General features: G+C 40.0%; 1 protein-coding gene across 1 annotated transcript in view; it reads right to left on the reverse strand.

The window, feature by feature from the left end:
- SLC9A7 (solute carrier family 9 member A7) overlaps window positions 1-27886 on the reverse strand; it is a 64936-nt gene that overhangs the window by 29336 nt on the left and 7714 nt on the right. The window contains exons 2-7 of the mRNA XM_065741212.1: window positions 6896-7095; window positions 5493-5570; window positions 4780-4856; window positions 3726-3838; window positions 1974-2079; window positions 1279-1415 (exon numbers count right to left, since the gene is read on the reverse strand). Of these exons, the coding sequence (XP_065597284.1) occupies window positions 1279-1415; window positions 1974-2079; window positions 3726-3838; window positions 4780-4856; window positions 5493-5570; window positions 6896-7095 (711 nt within the window). The remainder of the gene's footprint in view (window positions 1-1278; window positions 1416-1973; window positions 2080-3725; window positions 3839-4779; window positions 4857-5492; window positions 5571-6895; window positions 7096-27886) is intronic.

The raw sequence follows: 27886 nt of genomic DNA on the forward strand, positions 1-27886 counted from the left end.
TTTCTATACCATTACATACCATTAACTATTTTATTTTAAGAAACTACTTAAAATAGTATAATTAAGCAATAGTTCATGCATTTTTATGCATTTATTTTTAAACCAGAGGCTGTCTTGTGAACAGCATCCTTCCTTCTAGTCTCATAGCACCCTCCTGAGCACAAGCATTAAAAACAGCAAGAACCAATTGCTGCTTTAGAACACAATTTTACAAAATGGACCTGAAAGTATTCCAGCTACAATTAGTAGCTGCTCAGAAAGCTGAAACCAGAGCAATTGCATTTAATCAGCTATTTGATCAACTTATAGGTGACTGGTGGCTTAAAAGCCAGTTTAAGAATCACCATTCTGGGTCACATCAACTGTAGAACAGTAGAACTGGAAGACTAAACACAAAAGCATCACAGCACATATTCCTCCTTGTATGTGAAAAGTTTCCATTATGTGGGATATGATCAGACAAATCTGAGTGGTGTGTCTATAACAAGATAGAGTTGAGACACTACTGCTTAAGATAAATGAACCTGTGATTCTTTTCATTGAGCAAAATATCACATTGTACCCCTTTTAGGACAGTTTTCAGAAGTCTGGGGAGATCAAAGCAAGCTGGGACACATCGAAATGTTGTTATCCTTCCTAGTCTAAAAGGAAAAAAAAATTATTCTTCTCCCCTCCAGAAGAAGCACAAGCTTAAGGTTTATTGCCCAAGTCTAAAGCAAAACCCACCCAGATTGCTCCCTGAGCACTTCATAGATCTAATCAAACAAAGCAAGCATTGAGAGAGCAGGACAGGTCATGCAAAGCATAAAATGTCACGATGATAACACTAGTAGAGATACAGTCTTATCCAAGCTGCATGGTAAGAGATTTTCAGCAAAAAGTTTGAATGCAAAACACTCAAAAACACTTCATTAGGCTAAAAACAAACAAAACCTATCAAGGATTCTGCTGAACAAAGCACCAGTTATCTTATATAATTAAATCTGTATTTCATAATTCCTAAAACTGAATGAAAGTCTATTTAGAGCCTCTTACTGACTTAAATCTTTTGGCAGCACACTGCATGCAGTAACATCATTTAAACTTCTGATGTGGCCACAGTTATACTGGGAAAAAGTCATTTCTGTGGGTATCTTTCTATAAACAGAGGTAAATTTTCACAATCGCACTTAAACAAGCTAGAGTCACCGTTGCTACAGCTGGAAATAGGTGAGCTCGGTTAGCACCTGAACATGATTTCTCATTTAGAGGAACTTAACATAAAAAAGGATATCAGAGCTGTCACTACTCCCGTCACTGCTCCCATCATGAAAGAGCCACTGAATATTCCCAGGAAAACACCAACTGACTTGAAAAATGCTGCTGCATCAAAAGCATGGGTGTTTTCACCTGTTGGCTGGTAAGCAACTATTGACCTAAGAGGAGAGTAACACAGTGAGAAGTTAGAAGTGGCATCTGATTAAGATGTAATTTAAATACCCAGTGTTTCCTGTCACATGAGTTTAATTCAAGCTGACATTGTTCAATGTACTTTTTATTACAGGGACTTCTGAAGATGATTATTTGCTGCTTTAAGAATATACTAAAGTTCCATGAGAATTGAGTATGCCGATTTCAAACTTATGATGATAAAGCACACCATCCAGTCTCCGTATGCAGAGTTCAGTTACTACTTTTGCCATTCTGAACATTCTTCATTATTGCTTCAAAGCCTATTACCTTATTGTGAGACTTATTGCTCCTTAACAGCAGTAAACAAGTAACAGAGCAGACCAACCCATACTGAAGGCAAATTTTTCTTTCTGATGCATGAATGCCTGAAGGACTTTGGCAAAGGCTTGTGATATATATACTGTCAAGTTCAAGGCAATACACAAACTTAAAACAGTATGTCTAAGATAGGTATTTTTTCCCTCAGAAAAGAAAACCATTTAAAACAGTTATTTCAGAGTAGAAATTCAAGTATTACTTACGAAGACAATACAATGGCAACAGCATCATTCAGCACGCTCTCACCAAACAGAAGAGCATAGAGATCAACATCAGCATGCAGCTCATTAAATATTGCTAGCACAGTAACTGCAGAAAAAAAAAATAGAAAGAAAACCACACTGGATGACTTCAGGAATGACTGTGAGCTGAGAAAGCAGGCTTACCAGCTTGCCTTAAGCAACAAAACACAAGAATTGAAAAACAGGATCAAAATTAATCTGGGAAAGGGACTAGCCATGTTTATCTACAGGTGAACTATTCCACCATCAGTTTTAGAGCAGCCTCATTAGGCAGGATCTCTGTGCTCCCCCACATGCACAGTGCTTATAGCAAGGTCCCCATTATGGATAGGCACAGTGCAGACAAAACACTTCCATTATTTTCTGCTGAATGCCCACTGTTTGTTGTAGAACACGTTCCGTATAAGATAATCAACACAACATTGAGCTGCTCTTGCTGTGTGGATTATTGATGTAGCTTTGCTTCAATCATAGCACTAATGGCTGTAAATGTTCCCCAAAGCATAGCTTGTGCCACAGGAGCATACACTTGCACGGGATTTAAAACGGGCAAGACTGCTAAATATTTACAGCAGTCCTTTCAAAAAGGCTCTAGTTTGACACAAAGGAATGATTTCAGACGTTGCCATATATAAGCTTTGAAAACTACATGGCAACTTTTTGCATAAAGGCCAAATCAGTTTGCAATTATAGGGTGAATACCCTGAAAGAATAGTACCCACACAATATAAAGAAGACAGACAATATATTTTTGGATGGATTATTCAGATAACATTAAGACATCTGGTAAATTAGGAAGGGCTCACCTGTCAGTGACAGTTGAGGCTCACCCAGAACCCCACAGAGGAGGTATCTCCAACAAGCCCTTAAAGTGGTCAGCCCTTAAATGGGGCCTGGGAGAGGTGGAGCCATCTCCACCCCTTCTGATCACACAGGTACATTGCCTTCACCTGTGCTCCCATGGCTGATTCAGTGGTCACCTCAAGTGATCAATCAGTGGTTCAGGCCATGATTCAACAGTTCCCATACAGCAACCATAGCCTGTTCAGAGCTCAGCTCAATCACAAAAGCTGCCTCCCATTTTCACACCAACCAATACTGAGTACATCAAATAACCCGTTTTAAATGTCATGATTCATACTTCAGCACTCCAAGCCCTGGTGCTGCTCTCCCACCAGCTCACCAGACTGACTTTGAAAATGCAGGCAGCTTTGTGAACATGCTGGATTCAGAGGGATAACTCAATTTTCTGCCAAGAGTTCAAATTACTTTGCAGAAGAGCATTCTTCTCTTTGAATTTGTATAGCATGAACTTCATTTGAAGGAGAAAAAGAAAAAACCCTCAAATATAGCTCTGAAAATAGCAAATGTCAGTTGCAACAAAGATACAGAAGTCCTGATATCCCATGTAATTTATTTTCATCCCTAAACTTGAAGCATGCTAAACAAAAATCTTTTGGGGAAAAAATAATTAAAATAATGTATAGTGAACAGGAAAGTTGGATTTGCCCCCAAGCATACCATCACATAATCACCAAACTGACTGAATAGCTTTCATAGCACCCGGAATTTGTGTGCGTTTCAGAAGACTAGAGATGTTAGAATAACATCTATATGAAAATAGAGTACCATTAATATACTTGTGCTACACAGCCAAGAGTCCTAGCAAAAGGATCATTTTGGACAGTCATTAAAAATTGCTCAGCAAGCTACCTGGATCAGTGGCAGATATTATCGCTCCAAAGAGGAGGCAGTCTGTGTAATAAAATTTATCAGAGAGCTGTCCCACCAACTTCATTAGTTTCACAACCCCATACATGAGATTCCTGAAGAGAGAGGATAAAACAGTCCAAGTCAAACAAGCTGGCATATTTCAAACAAGCAAAGGAAAACCACAAGCAACAGTATTTCAGATGGGCTTTGTTATGCTAGAGCTCTGTGGGACAGTGCTGCAGTTTAAGCTCTCAAAATAAAGTTTCCTTTCTTCTTTAGGAACTGAGTCAAGAGTGAGACATGATGCAGTATATATAAAGTAAGCACAGCATGAAATCTGTTCATACAACCAGCACAAACTCCACAGGCTGCTTACTTTTTCCACCACAGGGAACATTTCTTCACTCAAAATTCCCCTTGGTATTGCTTCTCCCATCACAGTACGTAGAGAAAAAGCTTTACAGCTGAGAACAGCTTTTAAAGTATTTCTCTGTAGTGAAATTCTGAGAGATGCAAACCAAAGCCACAGAAGGAAACTCAGGATTTCTGTATTTCAAGATATACACGAACCAAGAGCAGAGTAATATTAGGTGCGTAAGTGGCTGTGTGTTAGTAAACTAACATGACTACCTTAAACCAAATGTGCACACATACATAAAGTGATGTGTATATTCATATCAGAGAGGGAGAGAGGCAGAAAGTGCACATGCAAAATGGGACATCCCCAGAAATTTAATAGCTAAGATTCTATTACAAGTAGTGCCTACAGCTCAGAATAAAGTTAATTCTAACATGAGTCTAAAATGGTTCCATTTTGGACTACAACATAAGATCAAAAACTCAACACTGCTCTTTAGTACTCCAGACGTGTCAAGTGATTCAAACTTGACAATACTGTTTCAGGGTCAGTATTGCTTAGAAGTCAGATCTCAGCAAAAGTTACACCTTAATTTTGACCAGAAGAATCAGAAATAACGATCAAACAGATCACAAAACTAAAAATATCTGAATGGCTCAATGAACTCCAGGAATGGATATAACAGATTTCACTTACCCAATGATAAAACAAGAGACTGCTGTTCCTAAAAAGGCATAGGCCAAAATTGACCCCAAATTCCTGAAAAAATGTCTCTGTATAGGAAAGAAGAAGTTTAAAGAAGTAAAAAAAAGTTACAAATACAGTGCATTGCCACACTATTAATTACCTCATTCCAAAGAAATCCTGTAATTACTGCAGTTCAAATTCTGTCCAACAATGTTTTTGTAATACATATATAGATAGGATATAAGTAAGAGTTAACTTCAAAACTAAAAATGAACACCACATGAGTAATTTTTGGAATCTTCAAGTGAAACAACAATCTTGTTTCTTGTGTTATCTAGAGTCTGGAAAACCCCCACTGGGGTTCAGTTTGGGTCTACTTCACAAGATAATTGACTGCATTTTGGACATTGAACAACTCGTAGCAGCATATCTCTTAGTTTAAATGCAACTGATGTTGACTTCTGGCGGTGCACAAAGGAAAACAAATGAGCAAGATTTGATACAACTTAGTGTACTGATAGTATGCATATACACACACACCCACTCATTTATACATGTGTATATATATGTATTTTTTTTTCCCTAAAAACAGTATGACCTAACCATCTGCAGAGGAAATCAAGATTTTTTCTTACTGATACAGATAGATGAAATGGCGACTGCAGTCCTGAACAGATCCGTCTCATATTAAGAAAACTTCCTCAGGAGATGATTACACTTACCTTCTTCAGGCTATAACCAGCATGAAAAATAATAGGAGGCAAGAGAATGTTGAAAAAAACTTCTGGATCAAATGTAACCTAAAATAAATAAATAAATAAAATGTGAGACAAATTAGAAATAATCACACGTTGTGTCTTTTTCCTCTTTCATTTTTGGCAGCCACTATTTTTAAATGTTGAAAAAGCAATCAGTTGTCCAAGGTGACCCTCCAGATTACTGCCCAGCCCTATAAAGATGAAACAGCAAAACGCTGCAGCTCTTCACATTAAACAGCATCTAGGAAAACAACCTTTGCCTTCATCACCAATGGTAGTCTTGCAACAGTCCCAAACATAGTCCCTTTTTTGAATTAAAATTAATTCCAATGAAAATGACACTGAAAAAGGTATCTAATTGTACATGATATTTGTGTATATGAAGATTAAATTATATTTAGACATTTAATCTTTTTTATTTTTTTTCCTCCAGGTCTAGCCAGTGCACTGTTATTACAAGCCAGTCAAGTAACGTACAAGTCTGGTTCTCAGGAGGTGGAATAACCATCACTTCCAAGTGTTTCAGTGGACGTTACAGATACCCGTGAAAGACTATACTAGTCAAAGGAACAAAACCAGTCATTTATAATTCAAACAAGACCTGCACACACATGAGACCAGACCTAGTGTCTAAACACAAGCTAGAAGACTAACATGAAAGCGTGCATTCCCAGAATGGGACTCATGTCAGCTCACTTAAGGTGTCCACAGCAGACAGGTACATATAAAGAGCCACCTTCGTAGTCATTCAGAGTCATCCTCTTCATAGTTACTGAAAGTATTTTTAGGTCACAATCCTGAAGTGTCAATTCTGTACTTCAAAGTCTAGCTTTGCTACACTCTAAAGAGGTTTAATTCCGACCACTGAATAAAATAAGAAAGGAAATAGCAGATCTGAGCAACAGCTGAAAGCTGAGTTTCATTTCTAATACCAGACTGCTTCATTTGATGGATTACAGGATGCAACCAGCAACTATTTCCTGAAAATAAAGAGATTTAAAAAAAGAGGAAATAACACCAGGAAACAATGACTATTCATTTCCTTTCATACCTTGCATTATAGAGGGCAGCATCAGGCTTCACTTGCTCTGCTGGTTTTCATGACCCCCACGGATATTAGAAGTCTATACTAAGTCTCCAGCAGCAATCAAAGGCTTTGGGAAAGTACTGCACGGTGGCAACAGAACAGTTTTGCCAGCAGCGACACAGTACAAAAGGTGCTTTTCATTTAAGCATTGAGATGCCATTACCACAAAAAACACAGATATTTGATACTACCATTCAAGGGAAATGTAGAATTAACAGCAACAAGAAGGAGAAGCGCACAGCCAAACAGCACACATCCACAATAAATGGCATACCCTCACCTTTCTCAACATGTCATTTTGTTCCACGTTGTGGATCTTCCCCGGGCTTATTTCCCCTTTGAGTGTATATTCGAAGAACTTCCCACTGACATTGACCAGCAGAGTTGTGAATGGCCTGTCCTCCTGTGAGCAGCTGAGGGGTTTATCACGGCCGCTGGAAGAGGGAGTGCCGTATCTCAAGATTACCCCAACAATCAGTCCTGGAATAGGATTAAAAATCCATGAAGCTGATTGACTCTCCTGTACGGAGCTTCTCAGTCTGGAATATTGACTAAGGTGTAACATATGAGAAGCCTGCATACGTTTTGCAGTGAATGGCTACGATCAGTTTCCTGTAAAGGAAGAGGAGCCCCAAGCAAGCACACTAACACTACTGATGAGCTTGTAAAATCTGCTATCTGCTCAAAACGACAAACAAAATACTCACTTTCATCTCTCTCCTTCCTCACCCTCATTCACACCTCTCATGTGCTATCTCTGAATTGTGCCACAAGCTTAAGCACCAGGATATAACAGACAGATTTCACCATCAGAACAGAACTCTGTAGATATAGCCAAATAATGACTGCTGGAAATATACGAAATCGAATACTGAAAATATACTTAACTGAAACTATGCATTGTAAAATACCACAATACAGCTGCAGCAATAGCCTGGCAGTTCTAAGCAAGCCAGCAAAGGCTGCTGCATAATCTCCTGTGTACTTGCAAATTCTGCAACTAAAGTTCATGTGGCATGCACAAATAAGTCAGCTGAAAATCTTTCACGAAACAGAAATAAAGCAAGGTAAAAAATGAGCAATCACAAGAGGCATGAGCCATGCCATTCAGGAATATAAAAATAATTACTCAGGCAGCCTAAAGAAAATCCAGCCAGGAAACACTACCAGTAAGAGGAGCATCATTAGCGTGAGCAAATAAATAAATAAAGGTAACCAAATGGAAGGACCATGCCAGGAATCCTTTGGATTTGGATTGGAACATACTGAAGAAATATAAGCTTTTAACGGAGCATTGTTCCCTTTACAATGCACTGTGGAAAACAACACTCCAGCTCTACAGCAGGAATGGATAAGAGCAGTCAGAGTAGCTTTGGTCTGGGAAGTACACAAATTGACATCCCCTTCAAGTCTTCCCTGTTGCCTGAAGATAATCTGCAATTCAGTCCTTGTTGCAGACAGCTGCAAAGCGATGATGGGTGATTGTCAGTATAGAAATGATCCTTCTGTTGGCAGGTCAGTAGCTAATGCTGACTTTGCTGTGACCCTCACTCTGCATCCACAGATCTCTTTCCCCAGATAGCAAATAAGGTTGACGGGTATTAACAGGAGAATAAAAGAGGTGTATGGAGAGAAACCATACACCACCAAAAAACTTATCTTTGTGGCATATACTAAAGAGTAAATGAACTGTAATGAAAAAAAAAAAAAAAAAAAGACCAACTCCCCATTCTCTTCCAGGTCAGAGTAGAAAAACAGTCTTAAAAAAGAAGGTACAACACAACACAATAGCCGTAACACTCAAGTAGGCATTTGCCCTCTGGTACCTTTTCTCTGCCATCAAGAGAACATAACAGTAACAAGATCATTAAAAAGTAATGGGAAGATTAAGATGTATTTTGCTTAGAAAACCGACTATTTATTTAGAAAAGTATGTATTCAAACAGAACATGGAGAAGTAAATTCTTCAGCAAGACACTTACTGACATTTCAAAATGTTGACAGTTTAAATACAGAGTTTTATAGAGCACGTTCCTAATGACCCCAGAGTATTTTACAGCTACACTTAACTAATGCAATAAAAATGTAGCTATGCACAAAATGACAGGTTATAACCAGACAATTTAAAGCCATTTGCACTAATCACGGCTACAGATTTTCCATAAATCCAACTAGTCAGACTGCTGAAACTTACTGTTGTTCTCACTCCCCTCCTCCCTAGAGATGGCTAGGTTCACACAGTACATCAGGAAGATATTCAATCTTACAAATTCAGCTAACCAGGATCAGCCAAAGCCCTGCTGTAAATCAGAACCAACAAAGAAAACTTCACAGATTAGCTCATACACAGTGGTGGCACAAAACCAGCTCTATACTGCTACTAAGCTGAGAATATTGAGGAGGATAAACTTAGCAGCCTCTTAAGTTCAGAAAGCATCATTCAGAGAATTCGTTGCTAAAGCAGATGGGAAACCCTTGTTCCCATTGTATCAGGAGGATGCACTACAGAGCAGGATGTGATTATATTATAGAACTGGATATAATTCAGTCATACGTTTTCTCCGCTGTAATAAAATATAGCTGTTACTTTAAGTCTGGATTTGAATACGTGAAAATTATACTCATAACTCATATTTAATGTTTGAGGTTAAACATACTTCAACTGTCAGTATTCCATGGCCCAACTACAACAGCTGCTGGGAAATATCCTGTTTTGTACCCTTCCTGCTGATAAAATACCAAACTGGACATCCTTCACATCAAGGACCACACAGTTTAAGAACATCCGATCCCTGCCGTCAGACTGCTAACTTGCAACTCCTCCCACAGCAACTATAGGAAAAAACAACATCAGGATGCAGTTGAGATCAAAGTCTACAGCTACTGCTTTCTTCAGGGTGGCCAGAGTCAAGGTAAGAGGACGCCAAAAGCAGCAGCAGCTGGTCAAGGAAAGGTGCTGCCAGGCCTTGTCCTGTCCAGAATTGCACAGGGCTCAGTCCTGAAACGGAATAGGTATGAAAATACGTGGGGCCCAAGCTGGCCACACAAATCTCATAGCAAGCATCATCAGAGATAAAAACAACTAGGCGACTGGTCGCTCAGAAGATGAGTCACAAGAGTAGAACAGATCCCTAATCTTCCAAAGGCACAGGCGTGCTGCTATAGTTATCACACAGACCATGAAGAGCAGGTTCTCAGCATTCAAGTGAAGTGTGCCAGTTTGGCTCATTTGACAGAAGCAAGCTGCAGAGAGCCTCAAGTCATTAATGCTTTTCTAAACAAGCTCAAAGTCTTTATGGAAAACTGTAGGGAAGCATTTACGGTTCTAATGAACATCCGCTCTTCTGCACACTAAGAAATTCCTGGACTTGTTAGATCACTTCTACAGACTTCTTTCATCTGATGAAACAACATAAAGAAAGCTTATATACTTACTCATCCCCCCCAAGGTCCCAAACAACTAAAGACCAAAGAACTGGAGTGCTTTTTAAGCAGACTGAACAGCCTGATTTACAGCTTCAGAAAAGATGCCCTCCTAAGTTGCCTGTCATCATGTGTTATACAGAGGGCAAGTTCGTCCTTTATAAATTCTCTCCAGATATTTGACTTCAAGCATTTCTGGAACATTAGTGTCATAGTTGCAAAAAAAGAGCAGAAGAGAATAAGACTTGGAATGGCTCAGTGGGCACACCCCGTGAGGCACTCCAGACTTTTTTAGCAGCAGTTTCTAAGATGATAACACAAGTACAAATTCAGTTCAGTACTACTGCTTATGTAGAGGTGAAAGGAGGGATGGAAGTTAGGAATAAATACAGAAGAATCGGTACGCCATCCCCATGCCACCTTCATCCTGCAGTCTCACTGACAGACAGTTAATGAAGAACATGGATCAATAGAGCAAATATTTGAATGCTTGAGAACATTTTAGCTCTTCAAAAAGGAAATCTCAAGGGCCACTAAACCAGCAGGACTGACGCAAGACAAAGAGCTACAGGTGAGCTATAAATACTGCAAAATTTTAGAAAGGCCTTAAGCTGTTTGTGGTAACTCTTGTACGGGCAAGTTTGCATCACTACTCATAAGGATTCTTGGGAAGGCTAATCTCAAAAATTAATACCTTCAATGCATGACTGGCATTCTCACTTTTAACAGGGAGCATTCATGCCACTACACTGTCTGCATGCTGATCATGCAGCTGGTACATAAAGAATGTCTTATTGGAAATTACAAATTAAAAAAGCTAGGACTGTCATTTTCCTTCTTAAAAATAATCACAAGTGATAGTAAGATCATTAGATCTCAGATATAGTCAACATCAATCCAAGAAAACAATTTTAAAAAGTACATTTACCTTCTTTTGAGCATAGAAGTTACTGATGTGAGACTGAAGAGTTAGAATCATAAAATCGTTTGAGTTGGAAGACACCCTTAAAGGTCATCAAGTCCAACTCCCCTGAAATGAACAGGGACACCTACAGCTCCATCAGGTTGCTCACAGCCCTGTCCAGGCTGATCTTGAATGTCTCCAGGGACAGGACACCTACCACCTCTTTGGTCAATCTGCTCCAGTGCCTCACCACTCTTCTCATAAAAACTTATTCAGCACATCCAATCTAAATTTCCCCCTCTTTCAGTTTGAAACCATTTCCTCTTGTCCTATCACAACAAAGAATCTGCCCCCTTCCTTCTTACAGCCCTCATTCAGAAGGGCTGCTAACAGGTCTCCCCAGAGCCTTCTCTTCTCCTTAAGTTCAGACAGGCACAGACAACCCAGGCCAGAACTGACTGGTTCTCTGGCCAGATTCCCTGCTGAAGAATTAGCCCTGAGATTTCAGGAAGCTTCAACAGCCAGCAAATTTCAGAACTGGAGGCATCTGTGCTCCACAACACACAACTCAATTGGAGAATTCAAACTGTGAATCAGTGAACTGGATCAGTGGGTGAACTAAAACCTGCTTAGATACTGTTTCTTCCATCCTAGAAAAGGCCTGGCCACAGACTGCTGGGGCTCTATCCAAATCAAGTACAAGTTGTTATAACTGCATTTCTGCCTGAAGGAGACTCAGCGGAGATCTTATTGCTGTTTACAGCTACTCACTGGAAAAACAGAAAGGAGAGAGACTTGTGAAAACACACAGTGATTAGATCCCGCCTCCCCTTCACAACACAGCCAGGCAGGTAGGGCAGCATACTTCAGGCACCCCAGTACCAGCTTTCTAACACTCCAAGGTGATGGCAGAGAATATACTTCAGGGTTAAGGCAAATACCTAAAAATGCTTTTTTTAAAAACACATGAAAGTCCAAATTTGGGCCCCTCACTACAAGAAAGACATCAAGGCCCTGGAACGTGTCCAGAGAAGGGCAGCAGAAATGTGAAAGCTCTGGAGTCTTATAGGGGGTGGCTCAGGGGAGATCTTACCGCTCTCTACAATGACCTGAAGGAAGGCTGTGGAAAGGTGGAAGTCAGCCTCTTTTCCCAGGACAAGAGGTAATGGCTTTAAGTTGTGCCAGGGGAGGGCCAGGTTGAATATCAGGAATAATTTCCTCTCTGCAAGAGTGGTAAGGTATGGGAACGAACTGCCCAGGGAGGTGGTGGAGTCACCATCCTGAGAGGTATTCAAGAAACATATATGCAGCGCTGAGGGACGTGGTTAGTGGACACAGTGGTGGTGGGTTGATGGCTGGACTAGGTGATGTTAGTGGTCTTTTCCAGACTTAATGATTCTGTAATTCCTCCTCCATACTTCCGAAGTGAACTTTTTACCAGCTTGCAGACAAAGATGGAGGAAAACTTGGCAAGAAGGATGGAAGAAAGCCCTGCTCAAATATCTTGACAGAAGAAACCAGGAATACATAATATTTATCACACAATGCATTTTAATAGAGGATGGTTTATGTGCTTTGAGATGCCACAGTTATTTTACTGAAGAACCACCAGAGAAAGTACTTTTCCTCATACAGGGGTAGCCTCCAAACTTGACAAACCGCACTTCAAATTTCACAGTGATTTATCAGGAAATTTCAACACTTCTTACAAAGAAAATAGTTCAAGCATTGTTTCCGAGCCCTCATTGAATTTCAGTAAAAGTGTTTTTCAACAGGGAATGGAGGCACATGATACCAGATCTTGAAACCTGAATAAAACTTTGGGGATATTCAGAATCCGATAGGTTGCAAACAGACTCAAGGTCAGGCTTTGTCATTGCTTTAGGATTGTTTTAGATAAGGACATTAAAAGACAGTAAACAACGTTAATGGATTAATGTTGCTCTGCACTAATTCTTCTTTGTAGGACATCAAGTGGCACACTATCAAGGGCATTTTTATAATAAGCCAAAGCAGGCATAGCTCTGAATTTAAATAAATAAAAGGATTACTCAGAAAAAGTTACTGAGACATTACACAGTACCCAAATATCAAATTAACTTGTTGACTTGTGCGTGTTGAGTGTGTCTGGCAGCATCATCGCTGCCTTCCTCAAAACCCTTCTTTGCAGAAAGACCACAGGAGTGTCTGGTGGTCCAAACTATCATCTGACTAACTGTTATGTTTAGTTGTTCTGATTTTTTCTTATTATTTTTCTAGGATTTTTTTTTTTTGCAGGTCATGTCATGTCAGTATTATCTACATACTCATGTAGCAACATGGTCAAAAGAGTGTAAACTAAAGAAGGCTGCAGATATATTTTTACTCAGTGGTGATAATAGGATTAAAGAATAAATTTAAGATAGCAAAAAAAGGTCATTAAAATATAACTATCAGAAGACAGAATATCATGTTGGAATTTCAGCAATATCTGAAATTACTGTATTTCACAGTACAACAGAAAACAGTTATAACTGCAGAAAAATTAGTGTGTTCCAATTAACTAGAAGGGATGAGTAGGCACTATTAGGATCACGTTTCTGTGGTTACCATCTTCCTAAGTAAGCAGCAAATAGATGACCAAAAAGAAAACATTTTGCCCTTCCTTCCCCTCCACCTCTGGAATCAAACATTCATAAAACGGAACTGAACAAAACCCATATATTCAACAGTCTACACTGAAAGCTTGGTCCTGGAAGAAACTGGTGTTCTGTGGTAAGATCATGTGGTCCCAGCATGGGACTGAGTCAAAGCTCCTGAAAATTCCCAACTTCAGCAGTGACTCAGTGAGTCATGGGATGAGCCACAGAGGACAATTTAAAGAGATACACTCAACAAAGAAATAAGATACTGCAGCTGTAACGTATTTATCAGTTACAGACAGAACAAATATTTGTTAATCAGTAGGATAAGAACCTGCAATTAAGCTCTCCCTGTTCATGTGCTTTCAGGTTCATTTACTGCACAACCACTGTTTCAGGTAACACACTTAATAAAGTACTGTATATAAAATACCTGACAGCAAATATTTGAAAAGATTTGTACTTTCAGAAATATAAGTATTTCTTCTTAGCTAGAAAGCTCAAAGCAGTGAAATCATACCTATGTTAAAGCCACACACACTCCTATAAGCACAAACAGCAATGGGCAACCACAAAAACACTGACTTCAACCACCCTGCAATTCTCTCTCCTGACTCATAAAGAAGTGGCTTTGTTACAGAGCACAAGTTACCAATGGTCCTAATGCCCTTCTGTAGGAGCAGAATTGGAGCATCTTTCAACCCAGGCTTTGGAACCATATGAGGCAAAATTCAAACGCAGATTTTTTTCCCCTAGGCACATTTGTGAGCAGTCTGGCAGGCACCCTGACAAAAACAAACATGAACAGCTCTATGGCATCTAACAGAAAACTGCCCATTCAATCATATTTTTTGTACTGCTTTTTTCTCCATTTGTGTATATACACTAGAAATGCTTGGCATACCTCAAACAGGAGGCCACAAACTCCTCAGAGTCCAAAAGAAAAAAAAAGCAAAGTGTCTGCTGCAAAACAAACAAACAAAAAACCTAACAGAATGTATCTCTGGGACTAGCAAGAAATCAAGCTTTCCTATAAAAGAAAAAAAAAGGCCAGATAATTATATTTCCCCCCACACATCCCAGTGTATCACCATAAACCTTCAGCGGCAAGAGTTACTACTGCACCATTGCAAGCAGTTGGGCTTCCATGTGAAACCCAACAGAAACCCATTAAGTAGCAGCAATCTCCACTGACACTGTCATGTGACAGTTTGATATAAGGAGAGGGTAGAAAGGGAAGGGGTAGGAAATATATAGAATCATAAAATTACCAAGGTTGGAAAAGACTTCCAAGATCATCCAGTCCAACCATCCACTTATCCCACCCCACCTATTTCTCCATTAAGCCATGTCCCACAGTACAACATCTAAACATTTCTTGATCACCTCCAGGGCCAGTGACTCCACAACCTCCCTGGACACATCTCATCACTCTTAGAGAATAGAAATTTTCCCTAATATCCAACCTGACCCTTCATGGCACAACTTGAGGCCATTCCCATATCCACTTCTGCACAGCTTTGGTTTCAAAAACTCCTCAATAGCTACAAGTATAGCTGCTAACTATTGTTAAACATGCATTCTTGCTAAAAACAAAGAGTATACCCCCAGGCAGAGGCCAAGCTAAAAGTGACTGAAGTGTATAGAAGCCTTCATCCTGAAAAACATTTCTAGAAGCTTCTGGAAGCAAAGTCTTAAGAAAAGACTAGAAAGGCGTTTGATCAAGGCGAACAAAGTAAAATCTGCACCAACAAGGTGTTCAGCTGTTTCAAGGAGAGCTTCCCAGCACTTCATTTTTCCCTCCGAAGCTTTTTTGCACCAAGCCACATCCATCAATTAACAAAATAACCTCCTATCCACAGAACAGAAAGTCTGCAAGTAGACTGAATTTTCAAAGAAATCCCATCTGCTGAAGCAAGCTCCTAGCTGCATGAGTAGAAAGCCAACGGATGCTTGCAAGGCGGATGTTTGTGGCTTCCTGGGAAAAACACCCAGCCAGCAGAAAAGGTGGGAAGTGACAATACCATGGCTTCCTGTGGTTACAGCATCATTAATGTCAGAAGAGATCTTTAAGATCATCTAGTTCAACAATCCAACATCGCCACGTCCACTAACTAACCATGTCCCTCAGACCCACATCATAGAAGTCTTGTTATAACATCCCTTATCCACTCACAGCTGCAACACAAGGTTTATTCCATTGTGGAGCAGCTTTCTCCATACAGAGGTCTCCCAAGGCAGAGATGGGAGTTGTGTGTTCCCTCCATGGCATCTTTCTGAGTGACTGCCCTGTGCACAAGCAGCATAGCCATGGCCTTCCCACAAACAAAGCGCAGCTCTCGATCCCATCTGACAGCTATTTAACCTGCTGACTCAGCTACTCTGACATCCATCCCACTTCACGTGCTAGGAATCCAAAGTTAAAAAAAAAGAAAAAAGAAAGAAATACTCTAAGTCCTTATGAACAGCTGAACAGAAGATCAAATAAATCAACTATTTATTAACTGAGATTGCCTTTCCTGCCTTCAGCTATAGCAGCAACTCTAAGTAGCTGTTTCAGCAGTAACCACAGAAAAGACAGGCAAATTACTTCTGATGAAGCCAGTAATGCGTGAGCAGTTTTATGACACTTCCGTCATCTCTGACCAACTCCCATGAGCTACAGAGGAAGACCACACTTCAAACTGCTGTGCCCACAGGTACGGTAGCGTGGAAGATAACCAGGCCAGGAAACCAAGCACTGCTGCTCACCACACAAATCTGTCCTTGACCATTTTTGCATACACAAGCCTATTTTAATTAACCAGCCATGTTACTTTTCTTTTTCATTTTCCATTCAAGTTTAAAGGAAATACCAAATCAGCTAATTCTGGCTTCACATAACTTTCACTTCTCCAAATATACTCTTTTCTTAGATTAAAAATGCTTGACAGAATAGTACAAGTGCCAGTCACATACAACACCATATAATGCATTTTGCCTAGCCTATAGTTGCCTTCTCAAACTATAAAAACAGTACCTCATTTAATAGCAATGTGGACTCAAATATCAGATAAATAGTTTTAAGTGACAGGAAAAAAAAATGGTTTACGTAGATAGCCAGTTACACTACCTTGCTGAGATAATCCAAATCTGTCATTAATGTTCATAAAGATAGCTGCCCTCCAGAGCACATGCAAGTCTCTACAAAAGCTTCTTGTTTTTAAAAAACCACATGCTGGTATTACTGTTTTTAGAATTCATGGTTAGGAGACATGACTATCCAAACACATGGAAAAACACCTCCTGAAAATTTGCTTTGTAGAATTGTCATTGAATGGCCTGTATTAAAAAGGACCTCAAAGATCATCCGGTTTCAGCTCCTCTGCTGTGGGCAGAGTTGCCAACCACTAGAGCAGGCTGCCCAGAGCCACATCCAGCCTGGCTTTGAATGCCTCCAGGGATGGAACATCCTTAACCTCTCTGGGCAACCTGTTCCAGTGCCTCACCACCCTGAGTGAAAAACTTGCTCCTCACATCTAACCTAAATCTCCTGTCTTATTTTAAACCATTCCCCCTTGTCCTATCACTATCAACCCATGTAAACAGTCACCCCCCTCCTGTTTATATGCTCCCTTCAATTACTGAAAGGCCACAACAAGATCTCCCTGGAGCCTTGTCTTCTCCAAGCCCAGCTCCCTCAATCTTTCCTCACTTTTCTCCCCACAACCTTTTTTCAACCTTTTCTCACCTGGAGAAGTGCTCCAGCCCTCTCATCATTTTAGTGCCCCCCCCCCCTCTGGACCTGTTCCAAGAGCTTTGCATGCTTCGTGTTCTGGGAGCCCCAGGCCAGATGGGGTCTCACAAGAAATGAGTGCAGGGGACAATCACCTCCTCCTCTCCCTGCTGGCCACCCATTTTATAATGCATCCATGATACCATTGGCCCTCTGGGCTGCAGGTGTGCACTGCTGGCTCACATCCAGCTTCTCATCCACCAGGAATTATTTGCACCAAGATTGGTTACCATACAAATTTGTATGTTAATGATAGTGTGTACACACTAATTAATAGCCTCATAACATGCAAGCCACATTGGTACCAAGACTGAAGAATTACTTCACTGGAGGTAGTTTATCTAGGACAACTCATTGTAAGCTTTTCTTTTGCCTTCACTAATCTTGGTTTTGGTACAATCATCCTGAACATCTTGACATCCAGGGAAGCCACAGGGACAAATCATAGAATCACCAAGGTTGGAAGAGACCTTCAAGATAATCCAGTCCAACCATCCGCCCATCACCAATATTTCCCCAGTAAACTATGTCCCTTAGTACAACATCTACATGGTTCTTGAACACCTCCAGGGACAGTAACTCAATCACCTCCCTCGCAGCCCATTCCAGTGCCTGACCACTCCCTAGGGAGTAGAAATTTTTCCTAATATCCAACCTGAATTTCCCCTCGTTCAACTTGACACCACTCTCTAGTTCTGTCTCTAGTTATGTCAGAGAAGATGCTGACCTCCACCTTGCCAAAGTGAGCAATAAGGTCTCCCCTGAGCCTTCTCCAAACTGAGCAATCCCAGTTCCCTCAGCCACTCATCGTTATATCTGTGCTCCAAGCCCTTTACCAGCTTTACTGTCCTTTTCTGGACAGGCTCCAGGGCCTCAATGTCTTTCTTGTAGCAAGCGACCATAACTGAATGCTGTTCTGGACATGCAGCCTCACCAGAGCTGAGTACAGAGGGATGATCACTTCCCTGCTCCTGCTGACAACACTATTACAAGTGATAGAAGCTACTATTACACTGATACAAGCCAGGATGCCATTGGCCTTCTTGGCCACCTGGGCACACTGCTGGCTGACAGTTAGCCAAGCGTCGACCAACACTCCCAGGTCCATTTCTTCCACACAGTCTCCCAGCTACTCTGCCCCATCCTTGTAGCAATGCATGGGGCTTTTGTGACCAAACTGCAAGACCTTGTACTTGGTCTTGTTGAACTTCATTCCATTGGCCTCAGCCCAGTGATCCTGTCCAAATCCTGCTGTAGGGCCTTACTACCCCCTGCCAGATCAACATTTCCTCCCAACTTGGTGTCATCTGCAAACTTAATGAGTGTACACTCATCCAGGTCAAATGAATGTCTCTTGCTCACAACCAGCTGCAAGTACTATAAACCTAAGTTCATTTTCTGCAGACACTGAAGTTGTGATGTACTCAAAAAGAGTTATTTAACGATTTGCCTTTTAAAAGCCATTATCAGTTTGCAAGAGCTCCCACATGCTCATCTTTCAGGTTGTTCATCAAGATGGGTGGGGAAAAGTAGCAATAATCAACTGCAAACAAAATAAATCACCACAGTGAAATGTAAGCACTGACTTAACTGTCAAACTGAAGTTCAAGACCAAGCTAAATTCCAGGGATATATTAGGAAAAAAATAAGATGATCTTACAAACCATTTGCAACTTCCACTCACAACTAAAACAAACAGAAAAAGAAATAATCAAAGCCAAACTGGAGCCTCCAGAAAAGTATTTCACAACTATAAATAACTCCCATCAGTCAATCAGCAATCCTGAAAATTGCCCCATGTGTACCGAAAGATAAAACAAGAACTAAAATCACTTCAAGTTTGGAAATGAGTGTTCTGATTTTTACAAATGCTGCCCAAACCAGTTTATTCAAACTCTATTTCACTGGGATTCCCCACAGCTCCTAGCAGGAAAAAAAAAGTTAATCTTCATGGAGTAGCCTCAGCTGCTCTTTTCTAAAGCATCAGTAGACTTTTACCTATATGATTGTTGCCGTTTCACTGACAGATGTGGCTTGCACCTTGTATGCATCCTCTGCTTATGTGACTGGATCACTATAAAAATCCAAGTCCCAAGGTGCCATTCAGCATCAAGTGCACAACTTCATCCCTGAAATTCTTATGCATCAGGCTTATTAAATATTATGGCCAAACAAACTGCAGAGATGGCAACAAGATTTAAGACTTTGCAATCCAATGCTGACAGCCCAAGTGTCAAGGTCTCTAAAATATCCTTACCTTATGTTGTTGCAGCTTTGGTGAAAGGTACACTTGTATGAAAGTACAACCCTGCACTTTTCGCAAACAAAGAGAAGAAAATATTTATGTTGGAAAAAGTGACAATCCACACTTCCAATTTCTAATTAAATGTTTCATAAGGGCAAGGCAACTCCTGTCAAACAAAACAAAAATTTGTACAAATCATTTTGCTAGCATTAAGTCATATCCCTATTAATGCCTGTGATTTAAACCAAGTATCCAGTAAAAACTTAGTGTTGCAATGTTAAGAGATCCCTTACTACACTAGAAAAACTTCGAGCTTGCTTACTCTCCTCTCCAAGGAGTCCCACACCACAGTTCTGTCATTGGTTAAAACTGCTCAGCAGCCCTGAACATCTACTTAGACTGACACATTCACTTTGATCAAAACTTCAGCACAGAAGCTCATGAGACACTTCATACTTCAGGAACGTGGAGCAGAGTGGGCACAATTACAGCTCAAAGAGGGAGGAAAAAGACTGGACTACAGTGAGCTACTGAAGCTGAGACAAGAACTTCACCAACAGCGAAGTGCAAAGAAGCTGCAGCCAGAACTGCTTGGAGCAGCATCCTTGCTTGTGCCTTCCCTCCTTGGTAACAGTCGTTATTTTATTTCAACTCCAACACCATGCTTTTCTGCAGGGCACTTAGAGCTTCCCACTCTGTATATACAGCGCAGCAACCTTTGTTTCAGTTTGCTTTGGAAAACCTTTACTTGCAGAAAAGAATGGAATATTGCACTGAGTCAAACGCTGTAAAAATGATGCCCAGCTTCAATCTAACACACATCTGCTGGGATTTACTCTAAGATCAGATGAGCCTCACAGGAGGCTGCTATGCACTAAGCCCACATTCTGTTTGGTAAATCTGGAAAAGACATCAACAAAAGGGGTCTTTTCCAACAGCCTTATAGTAAAACCATGCTGTCTGCTGAGCTGGATTTGTGGCTTGTGTCTAAGAGCTCCTGGGTGGTGCTAAAAACCACAAGGGACTTTTCACAAAGGCCATGACTTTACATTCTTGAACCAGTAAGTATTTACAGCTACGGTTTGCAAGAATACTGGGTTTTCCAAGTTTAAATTATGTTAAAAGCATATTTGAGATCACAATGAGAACAAAAGTCCCATCACAAGCATTATAAGAGGACAACTGAAGAAGTCTCAGTGAATGTTTTTATCTTGTTCTTTGCTCCAGTTTCTTTCCTGAAAGATGGAGTAATAGTACTGCCCTGCACATCACAGGATTTGACAAAACTCAGTGACTCTCCAGTGACTGGGAATCAGATCTCCAAAGAACAGGAAAAGGAATGAGGAAAACTTCAGTAGGGATGTGTGACATGAGACCTCTACATACCACTCACAAGCTCTTTTCCTGAAGCTAAGATACTACCGTGTCAAAAAGACAGACTTCTCAAGTCAACAAACCCAAGGTAAAACATCCTGATAAGTACAGTTAGCAGCTGACAGGTAGGGTAGACATGCTAACAAGCAGATGATGTCCTTAGAACTGACACATGACCAGGGTATAGGAATACTGGACATTACAGTTTGATTTTCAGTTCCAGAAATAGTGTGGAAGCTAGTTTGTATTAATGTACAAGTTCCTTTGCTGTGATTGATTGAACAGAAGTTGGAGTCAATGGTTCTTTGGGTCCTTTCCAACTTGGGATACTCTATGATTCTATGACCTATCAGAATTATCAAAGAGGAACACAAAATAAATGCTATCTGCTGTGAATACAGCAGTGCAAATCAAGCCCAACAGATAACAGCTGAGCAACTGATGTCTACAAAAGCACATTCAATTAGCAACTTTTATTCGCAATAACGATAGATGCCCTGATGTCAGGAAAGGCAGTCACAAACCCCTGCCAGATCAGGGAATGCTCATGCATTCACAGAGATCTGCAGAAAAGCACACTGCTGTGCAAGGTGATTTCACTGAAAATCTGGATTACAGCAATATCAAAAATTCCCACTTAGATGTATCACACAGCACTGTGTCCTCATCAGTAAAATCTTATCCCTCTCTCCCTTCCTCCCAACAAGCATCTCAATTAGTTTCTGTTTACAAGCTCTAAGTTTGCTGTTCAAAATACTCTTTTTACTTTACTTGTAGTGAGTAACAGTCATCAGCAAAACACCATTAGCAAAAGGCTATATGTATAGGTCTAAGTACAGAAGTCTTTTAAAAAAAAAAAAGCATAAAAAATCACCCCACTCACTAATACATTCCACTTCAGTAGATGTGAGCATCTGAAGGCTCCAGGTTTGCCTGCTGACTGAACTAAAACATCTGAAGTGCCAGATTCCACAGTGAAAATTCAAAAACAAAAAAAAAAAAAAGCACAAAAAAAAAAAAACCAAAGCCCAGGTATTCTTCAGATCATCACACTACATTTGCGTGCAATAAATCATTGATATTAACAAGAGCGTTATTTTTTGTCTGTGCATTTCCTAAATCAACTAGCAATGATGGAATTGAAAGCCCCAGTCATGAATACAACACTGATCTGCAGTCAGTGCCTGGCACAATAGTAGGAGCAACTGTGGAGTCACTGCAAGCTACACAACAGTACAGCAGCTTCACAGTGACCAGTTACTCCTCATCAGCACACTATTAGAACAGCCAGCCACCATGACAGAATCTGTGAATACCTAAAGTATGAAACTCTTGGTCACAGCACTAATTCTATCTGAGAACACTGGAGAATATTTCAGGCTCCAGAATCAATTCAAGCACTAAGCGAGATGATGAGGTTTTCCTTCTCCACTGTTTCTGGTATAATAAAATGCAGCAACAAACTCAAAACTGAAAGTAGCTTTATGGTAAGAATTGTCTGCTAAGACAGGCACAGTTAACAATGGAAAATAGAACTAAAATATGAAGTTACAAGCTTTTAGCGAGAAATAAACAAATCATACTCGAGAGAAGGTTACACTAGTACATCAAATGCTGTCTTATATTCCCTCTGAGTACTCTTTAATGCTTTTAATAAAACCAGTATGTTCCCCAAAGCTAACGTTTTTGCCAGCCCAAATACATCACAATATACTGCCAACTGAACAAGTGTCTGGGACAATCCAACCATTCATGGCCACCGGAGTTCATCATTCCACTTGTTCTTCATCCTTCACAGATGCAGTAAGCCTTATGAATGCAGGCTTTCTTTAGATTGTAAGGAACAGCAATGGGGCTACAATATAAACCCATCCAAAGAAAATCCAGGCTTTTCAAAGCATCTATTGATGACTTGCTGATTTGCACAAAGGTACATACTTTGAAAAAAAAAAACAAAACAGGAAAATAGAGGAAATTAAGTAAAATAGGGTTTCCAAAGCACTAGAACTTTCAGATGCCATACTTGAAAAGCTGCAAAATGCTTCCATATAAATAAAGTTATTTTGCATCCTCACTTTCAGTGACACAATATGATGACATTTCCTCACCCATTTTTACCTTGGGATCGATAACTCACAGAAAGAGGGAATGACAAAAATAGAACTAGGTTACTGGTATGCCAAAGTGCTCTCACAGGACACTGTGGAACATTCTGTTGCTTCTACACAGACAGTAAGTTCGTATCAGGTCCTGACACTGATATGTTCTGAAGCCATAACAATTAAAGTAGCTCTTAAGTTACTGCTGTGATGCCTATTCATGCCAAAGAATTCAAGAGAGTTTCCACATCAGCAAGCCTTCCCTCAGTAGCAGGCAAACCAGCTGCTGCAGTACTTTTGCTATAACACAGTGTGAATAAAATACCATCTCCCAAATTCTAAAAATAGATTACACAGTAAACCAGTGAATATACATACATTCACTGGGGTTCTTTTTTTTTTTTTTTTTCAAAGCTTTTAATGAGAGTGTATCAGTTTAAGCATGAAAACTTGTTATGAAATATGAGCTGGTTAAGTGGCAATAAATGGAAGATCAAATTAGGGAGCTGCTCCTTACCGGAAGTTGTTTTATATATATATATATATTTATATATATATTTATATATAAATATATATGAGCACAAGTGCAAAGGCTCAGTTTTCAGATCACAGTTATTTATCACACCAAAGCAACTAGACTATTTAGACTACCACTTCATTATTTATGTCAGAAGGAAATATGCAATAGCAGAACATTGAGGAAAGCTAAAGTATTGCTATTATGGCAACAATCCTGTAACAGCAAAACAGAAAAGGTGTGTCCAGTTATTCGTACCAAAAGCTGACAGATGAATGCTTTTCCAATGATCTTGCTGTTCCATCAGACCACGATCAGCCTAGTTTTACACCACAAATGTAGTATTTAAAAATAAAAATAAAAACTTGCAGGTATTGTGAGTATAAAACCTTCACATTCAGAAACCAGCATAATGACTGAGCACTTCTGAAAGGCTTTTTCCAGCAGTCTAAGGGAAGAACTATAGTGAAACTTGGCTAAAAGTTAACAAGGTGAACCATTTTTCTCCCATTACAATGGTAACTAAAATCTTGCACCACATTAAGAAGAAATAAAGGACCAAGAAAACGGTATTAGATGAGTACTAATATGGATCGTTAGTTTAGGCTGATGAGCAGCAGTAGCCTGGCCATTCCCTTGCTTCCTGCTATCATGCCATCCCTTCAGGCTTGCTAGGTGTGCCAAGTGCGGTAGGAATATGAAGAGAAAAAAAAGAGTGGTGTAAATAGATGACTAAAAATATTCTTTATGGGCTGAGCAATATAGCTGTGCTAGTTGGGAGGTGGTGCAACTGGTGCTGTGCTCTGAGAACTTTTAACATAGAATACTGAAGGTTGGAAATTACCTCTGTGATCACCTAGTCCAACTGTCAGCCCACGTCAACTAACCATGTCCCTCAGTGCCACAACCACACCTCCATGGACAGAGACTCCACCAGCACCCTGAGCAGCCTGTGCCAGTGTCTCACCACTCCTTCTAAGAAAACCATTGAGGTCTACAGCCTCAGCCAAAAGCCTCTTCCCCATTTAACTCCTGAGGAAAAGTGGTGACCTTTCTTTCTCCCCCCCAGGATATTCTATTTATAGCCACAAAGGTTTAAGGTTATTGGAACATGACCCAAAGACTATATAGAAAAGTCTGTCAAATAGCACAGGAATATAATGATGAAAAGCTTAAATCACTGATGGTTTTATTTTTCCTTTCAAGAGAACATCTACTTTTTCAGATACTGTTTTTCCACCTCCAAAATAAAAACAAAGAATTATTTCCCGGAATACTTCTGTCTTCTTAGCATCAGCCCATTTCAACAAACCTGACTGAATCTACTGCCTCCTTCTTGGCTGAATCTTCCCTTGCAGTTAAACTCAGTCAGGCATTTGTCACTGTTGCTCTTTGTTCAGCAAAATCTTCTGGACGGGTTGGGCAACCTCTTTGGTACCAGCTAATCACCTATTCACTTAAGTCCACCATGAAATGGCTACATCCTCAAGCATGTCAAATCCAAATCATACCTAGATTTTTCTGGCCAATGAAGCCACTAATCTAGCAGAACACACCATGCAAATACAACATCCCAGTAGTAATCATAAATCCACAGAATTACATCAGTTTAAGTTACAGTACAAAACTGAACATGAGCATCAGAGAACAGTTTCTGTGTTCAGATACACAGTGTTACCCAAGAACAGGCTATTCTGGAAAGAGAGTTATTCAGCTCTGTGGCACACATGTAGTACGTGGGAGCACACGTGGGTCAGGAATGTGACCGGTTCAAGGATCTCAGCATCAGGAAAACACAATGCAGTCACTGCATGACTTGGATCCTGGCATTTTTCCATCACCACAAAACTGTCAGTTCTTGTTCTTATGTACTGCCTTTTTTTTCCCCTGCAATTAGGAATCCTGAACATCTCAGTAGACCAGATCCACTAAAACTCTATTTTTACTAATTCCTTATAATCCAGCACTACACGTTGAGTTGATTTCCTCAATTGCCTTTGAAAAGAAATCAATAGCATAACTTTGGTAGAGAGTAGTAAGTGGCGTAAGTTTTCTTACAGCTGAAGAGTTTATACATTGCCTATGAGCCAAACCTGAAGCCTTCCAGGAGCTGAAGGACTAACAAGTTAGTCTTCCTTTTGATATAACACATAAGGTTACACTGAAAAATACTGAACTATTACTGTAATTAAACATTCCTAGAGACAATGGTATCTTTTATTTCACAAAAATGAAAAAATCTAAAACAATACCCACAGAACCAAGAGAACAGAGGAACAGAACAAGAGGGGTCTAGGAAAAAGAGAGCTACTTATGATTAACACTGCAGCAAAAGATTAGTTTGAACGCAATTCTCCCTCAGCTGGAGAACACTGAAGAAATCAATGCTGCAATGAAAGCTGCTGTGTTGCTGTTATATAGGAATAAATGCATATATATAGATGCTAAGGAAGAATGTACAAAGCTTATATAGTTTGCAGAAGGTGACAAGTACAGATCACATCAGCAACACTCAAGGAACAGGCATGTGGGCCAGACAAGATGGTGGCAGCACAGAGGCAGAAAAAAGATTTTTCAACCATTTTGTTCTTGAGCCAATTGCACTGTCACAGGAAGCAGGGAAAACAGCAAAGATTTTTAATTCTGACTGAAAAATTAGGCTTGGTATGCAAACAGGAGTCAAATTTGTCTGCATTAAGATATGCTATTGGCCACATCTTGGGTAAAAAAAAGCAGAGAATAGACAAGAAAAGAGATTAAGATGATTCACACAAAAATAAACAAATGAAGTATAGTACTTTTTCCAGGATATCTAAATAAGATCAGAAATGGACAAACCCAGAGGAGACACTGGAGGGCAAGATTTATATCTACCTATGTCAGTACCCCTTGTGTGAAAATAGAAGGGGTACAGCAGCCCACCAAAATCCATCTAGACATCAACCCTCAGGCTTCCAAGACTCCTCAGTTTTTCTTGGAGCTGTGCAGAGTTAAAACCTAAAGCTGAAAAACAGCTTGACTGGTAGCAGAGAAACTGATTAGGGCCAGTGATGGTGACGAACCAAACACTTCAGATGGTGTATTTGTTTTGTGGTTGTTTCTGTTTGTTTAAAATAAAAAGAAGATAGCTGTAAGTTTAAGCAGCAGCTAAAAGATGATGGTCCTGAAACTGAGCTTCAGCTTCATCCAGAAAGTGTTAATAGACAAAATATATTGTATTTGCCCCTCCTGCCTTGACTTTATAGTCTTTGGCATGGGGCCTCTGCCATATGTACCCTGCAATATCTAACAGTTTCCTCTAACCCTAATTAAGCTTGACAAAACACATGTATCTGACATGGTAAACACCTGACACAACCAGAAGCTTAATTATTTGTTTGAACTAGAGAGAAGAATAAATAACTGTCATATGTTTTACATTTTGGAAAAGATCTCAAAACAATTAGGGTCTGAAACTGAACACATTAAAACAAATACACTCAAGTATTTGCCAGCAAGAGAAATATACTCTTTTTAGGGTTCTCTCAAGATAGCATGGGGGAGCGAGAGGGGTAAGAAATAAACATCTTAAGTGCTAGGTATCACCAAGATGTGTGTTGTCAGTTCTCTGTTTAATGCAGGCAAATGTAAAAATTGAATTTGCAGTAATTAGATCTAGTTATTGCAGTTTAACAAGCAGATCTTCCATAGGAAACCACTCCCTAGCTTACTTCAGTCACATCACGCTCAAGAAAAGATCAATTTTAGATCCATAAAGCCCTGCCACCGACAGGATTTTTGGAAGCTCAAGAAACTTCAGTGTTTTCTGAAGAGACTCCTTGTCAGATAGACAGATCTGGAAGCAGCAACCTCCCTGACAACATAATAAGCCAGAACTTCAGAGAAAAATTAAACGTGGTACAAAAACAGTCTTCCCATTCAAGATCCCAAAGTTTGAAGAATGTGTCTGGGACAGACAACAAACATATTGCTCTAACAAACATAGGTGAATGCTGTTTAAGAGGTTTAAAGGTTAAAAGTTTCTAGAGATACAAATCAACTTCACAATCTATTTGCCAAGTTATATACATTGCTGAGCAGAGATGAAAACAGTAACCTTCAGGCTAAAACTGCACTGATACTCAGTTACTCAATTGAAAGTCTACTGTAGGATTCAGAATAATTCACTTCCACCATCACATGTCCAAAGCACTTACCTCCTTCCAAAAATCTACTCCCATTAAACAGTGCCCAGTGGGAATATACTCCCTGCAAGACACCAGGACTGCAGAGAGATATAACAAAAAACATTAAAGCTGTGCTACACTCCTGAC

The sequence above is a fragment of the Cyrtonyx montezumae genome, unplaced genomic scaffold (genome assembly GCF_038088225.1).
Source record: "Cyrtonyx montezumae isolate F1298 unplaced genomic scaffold, pur_monq_1.0 scaffold_3, whole genome shotgun sequence".
Lineage (NCBI taxonomy): Eukaryota > Metazoa > Chordata > Aves > Galliformes > Odontophoridae > Cyrtonyx > Cyrtonyx montezumae.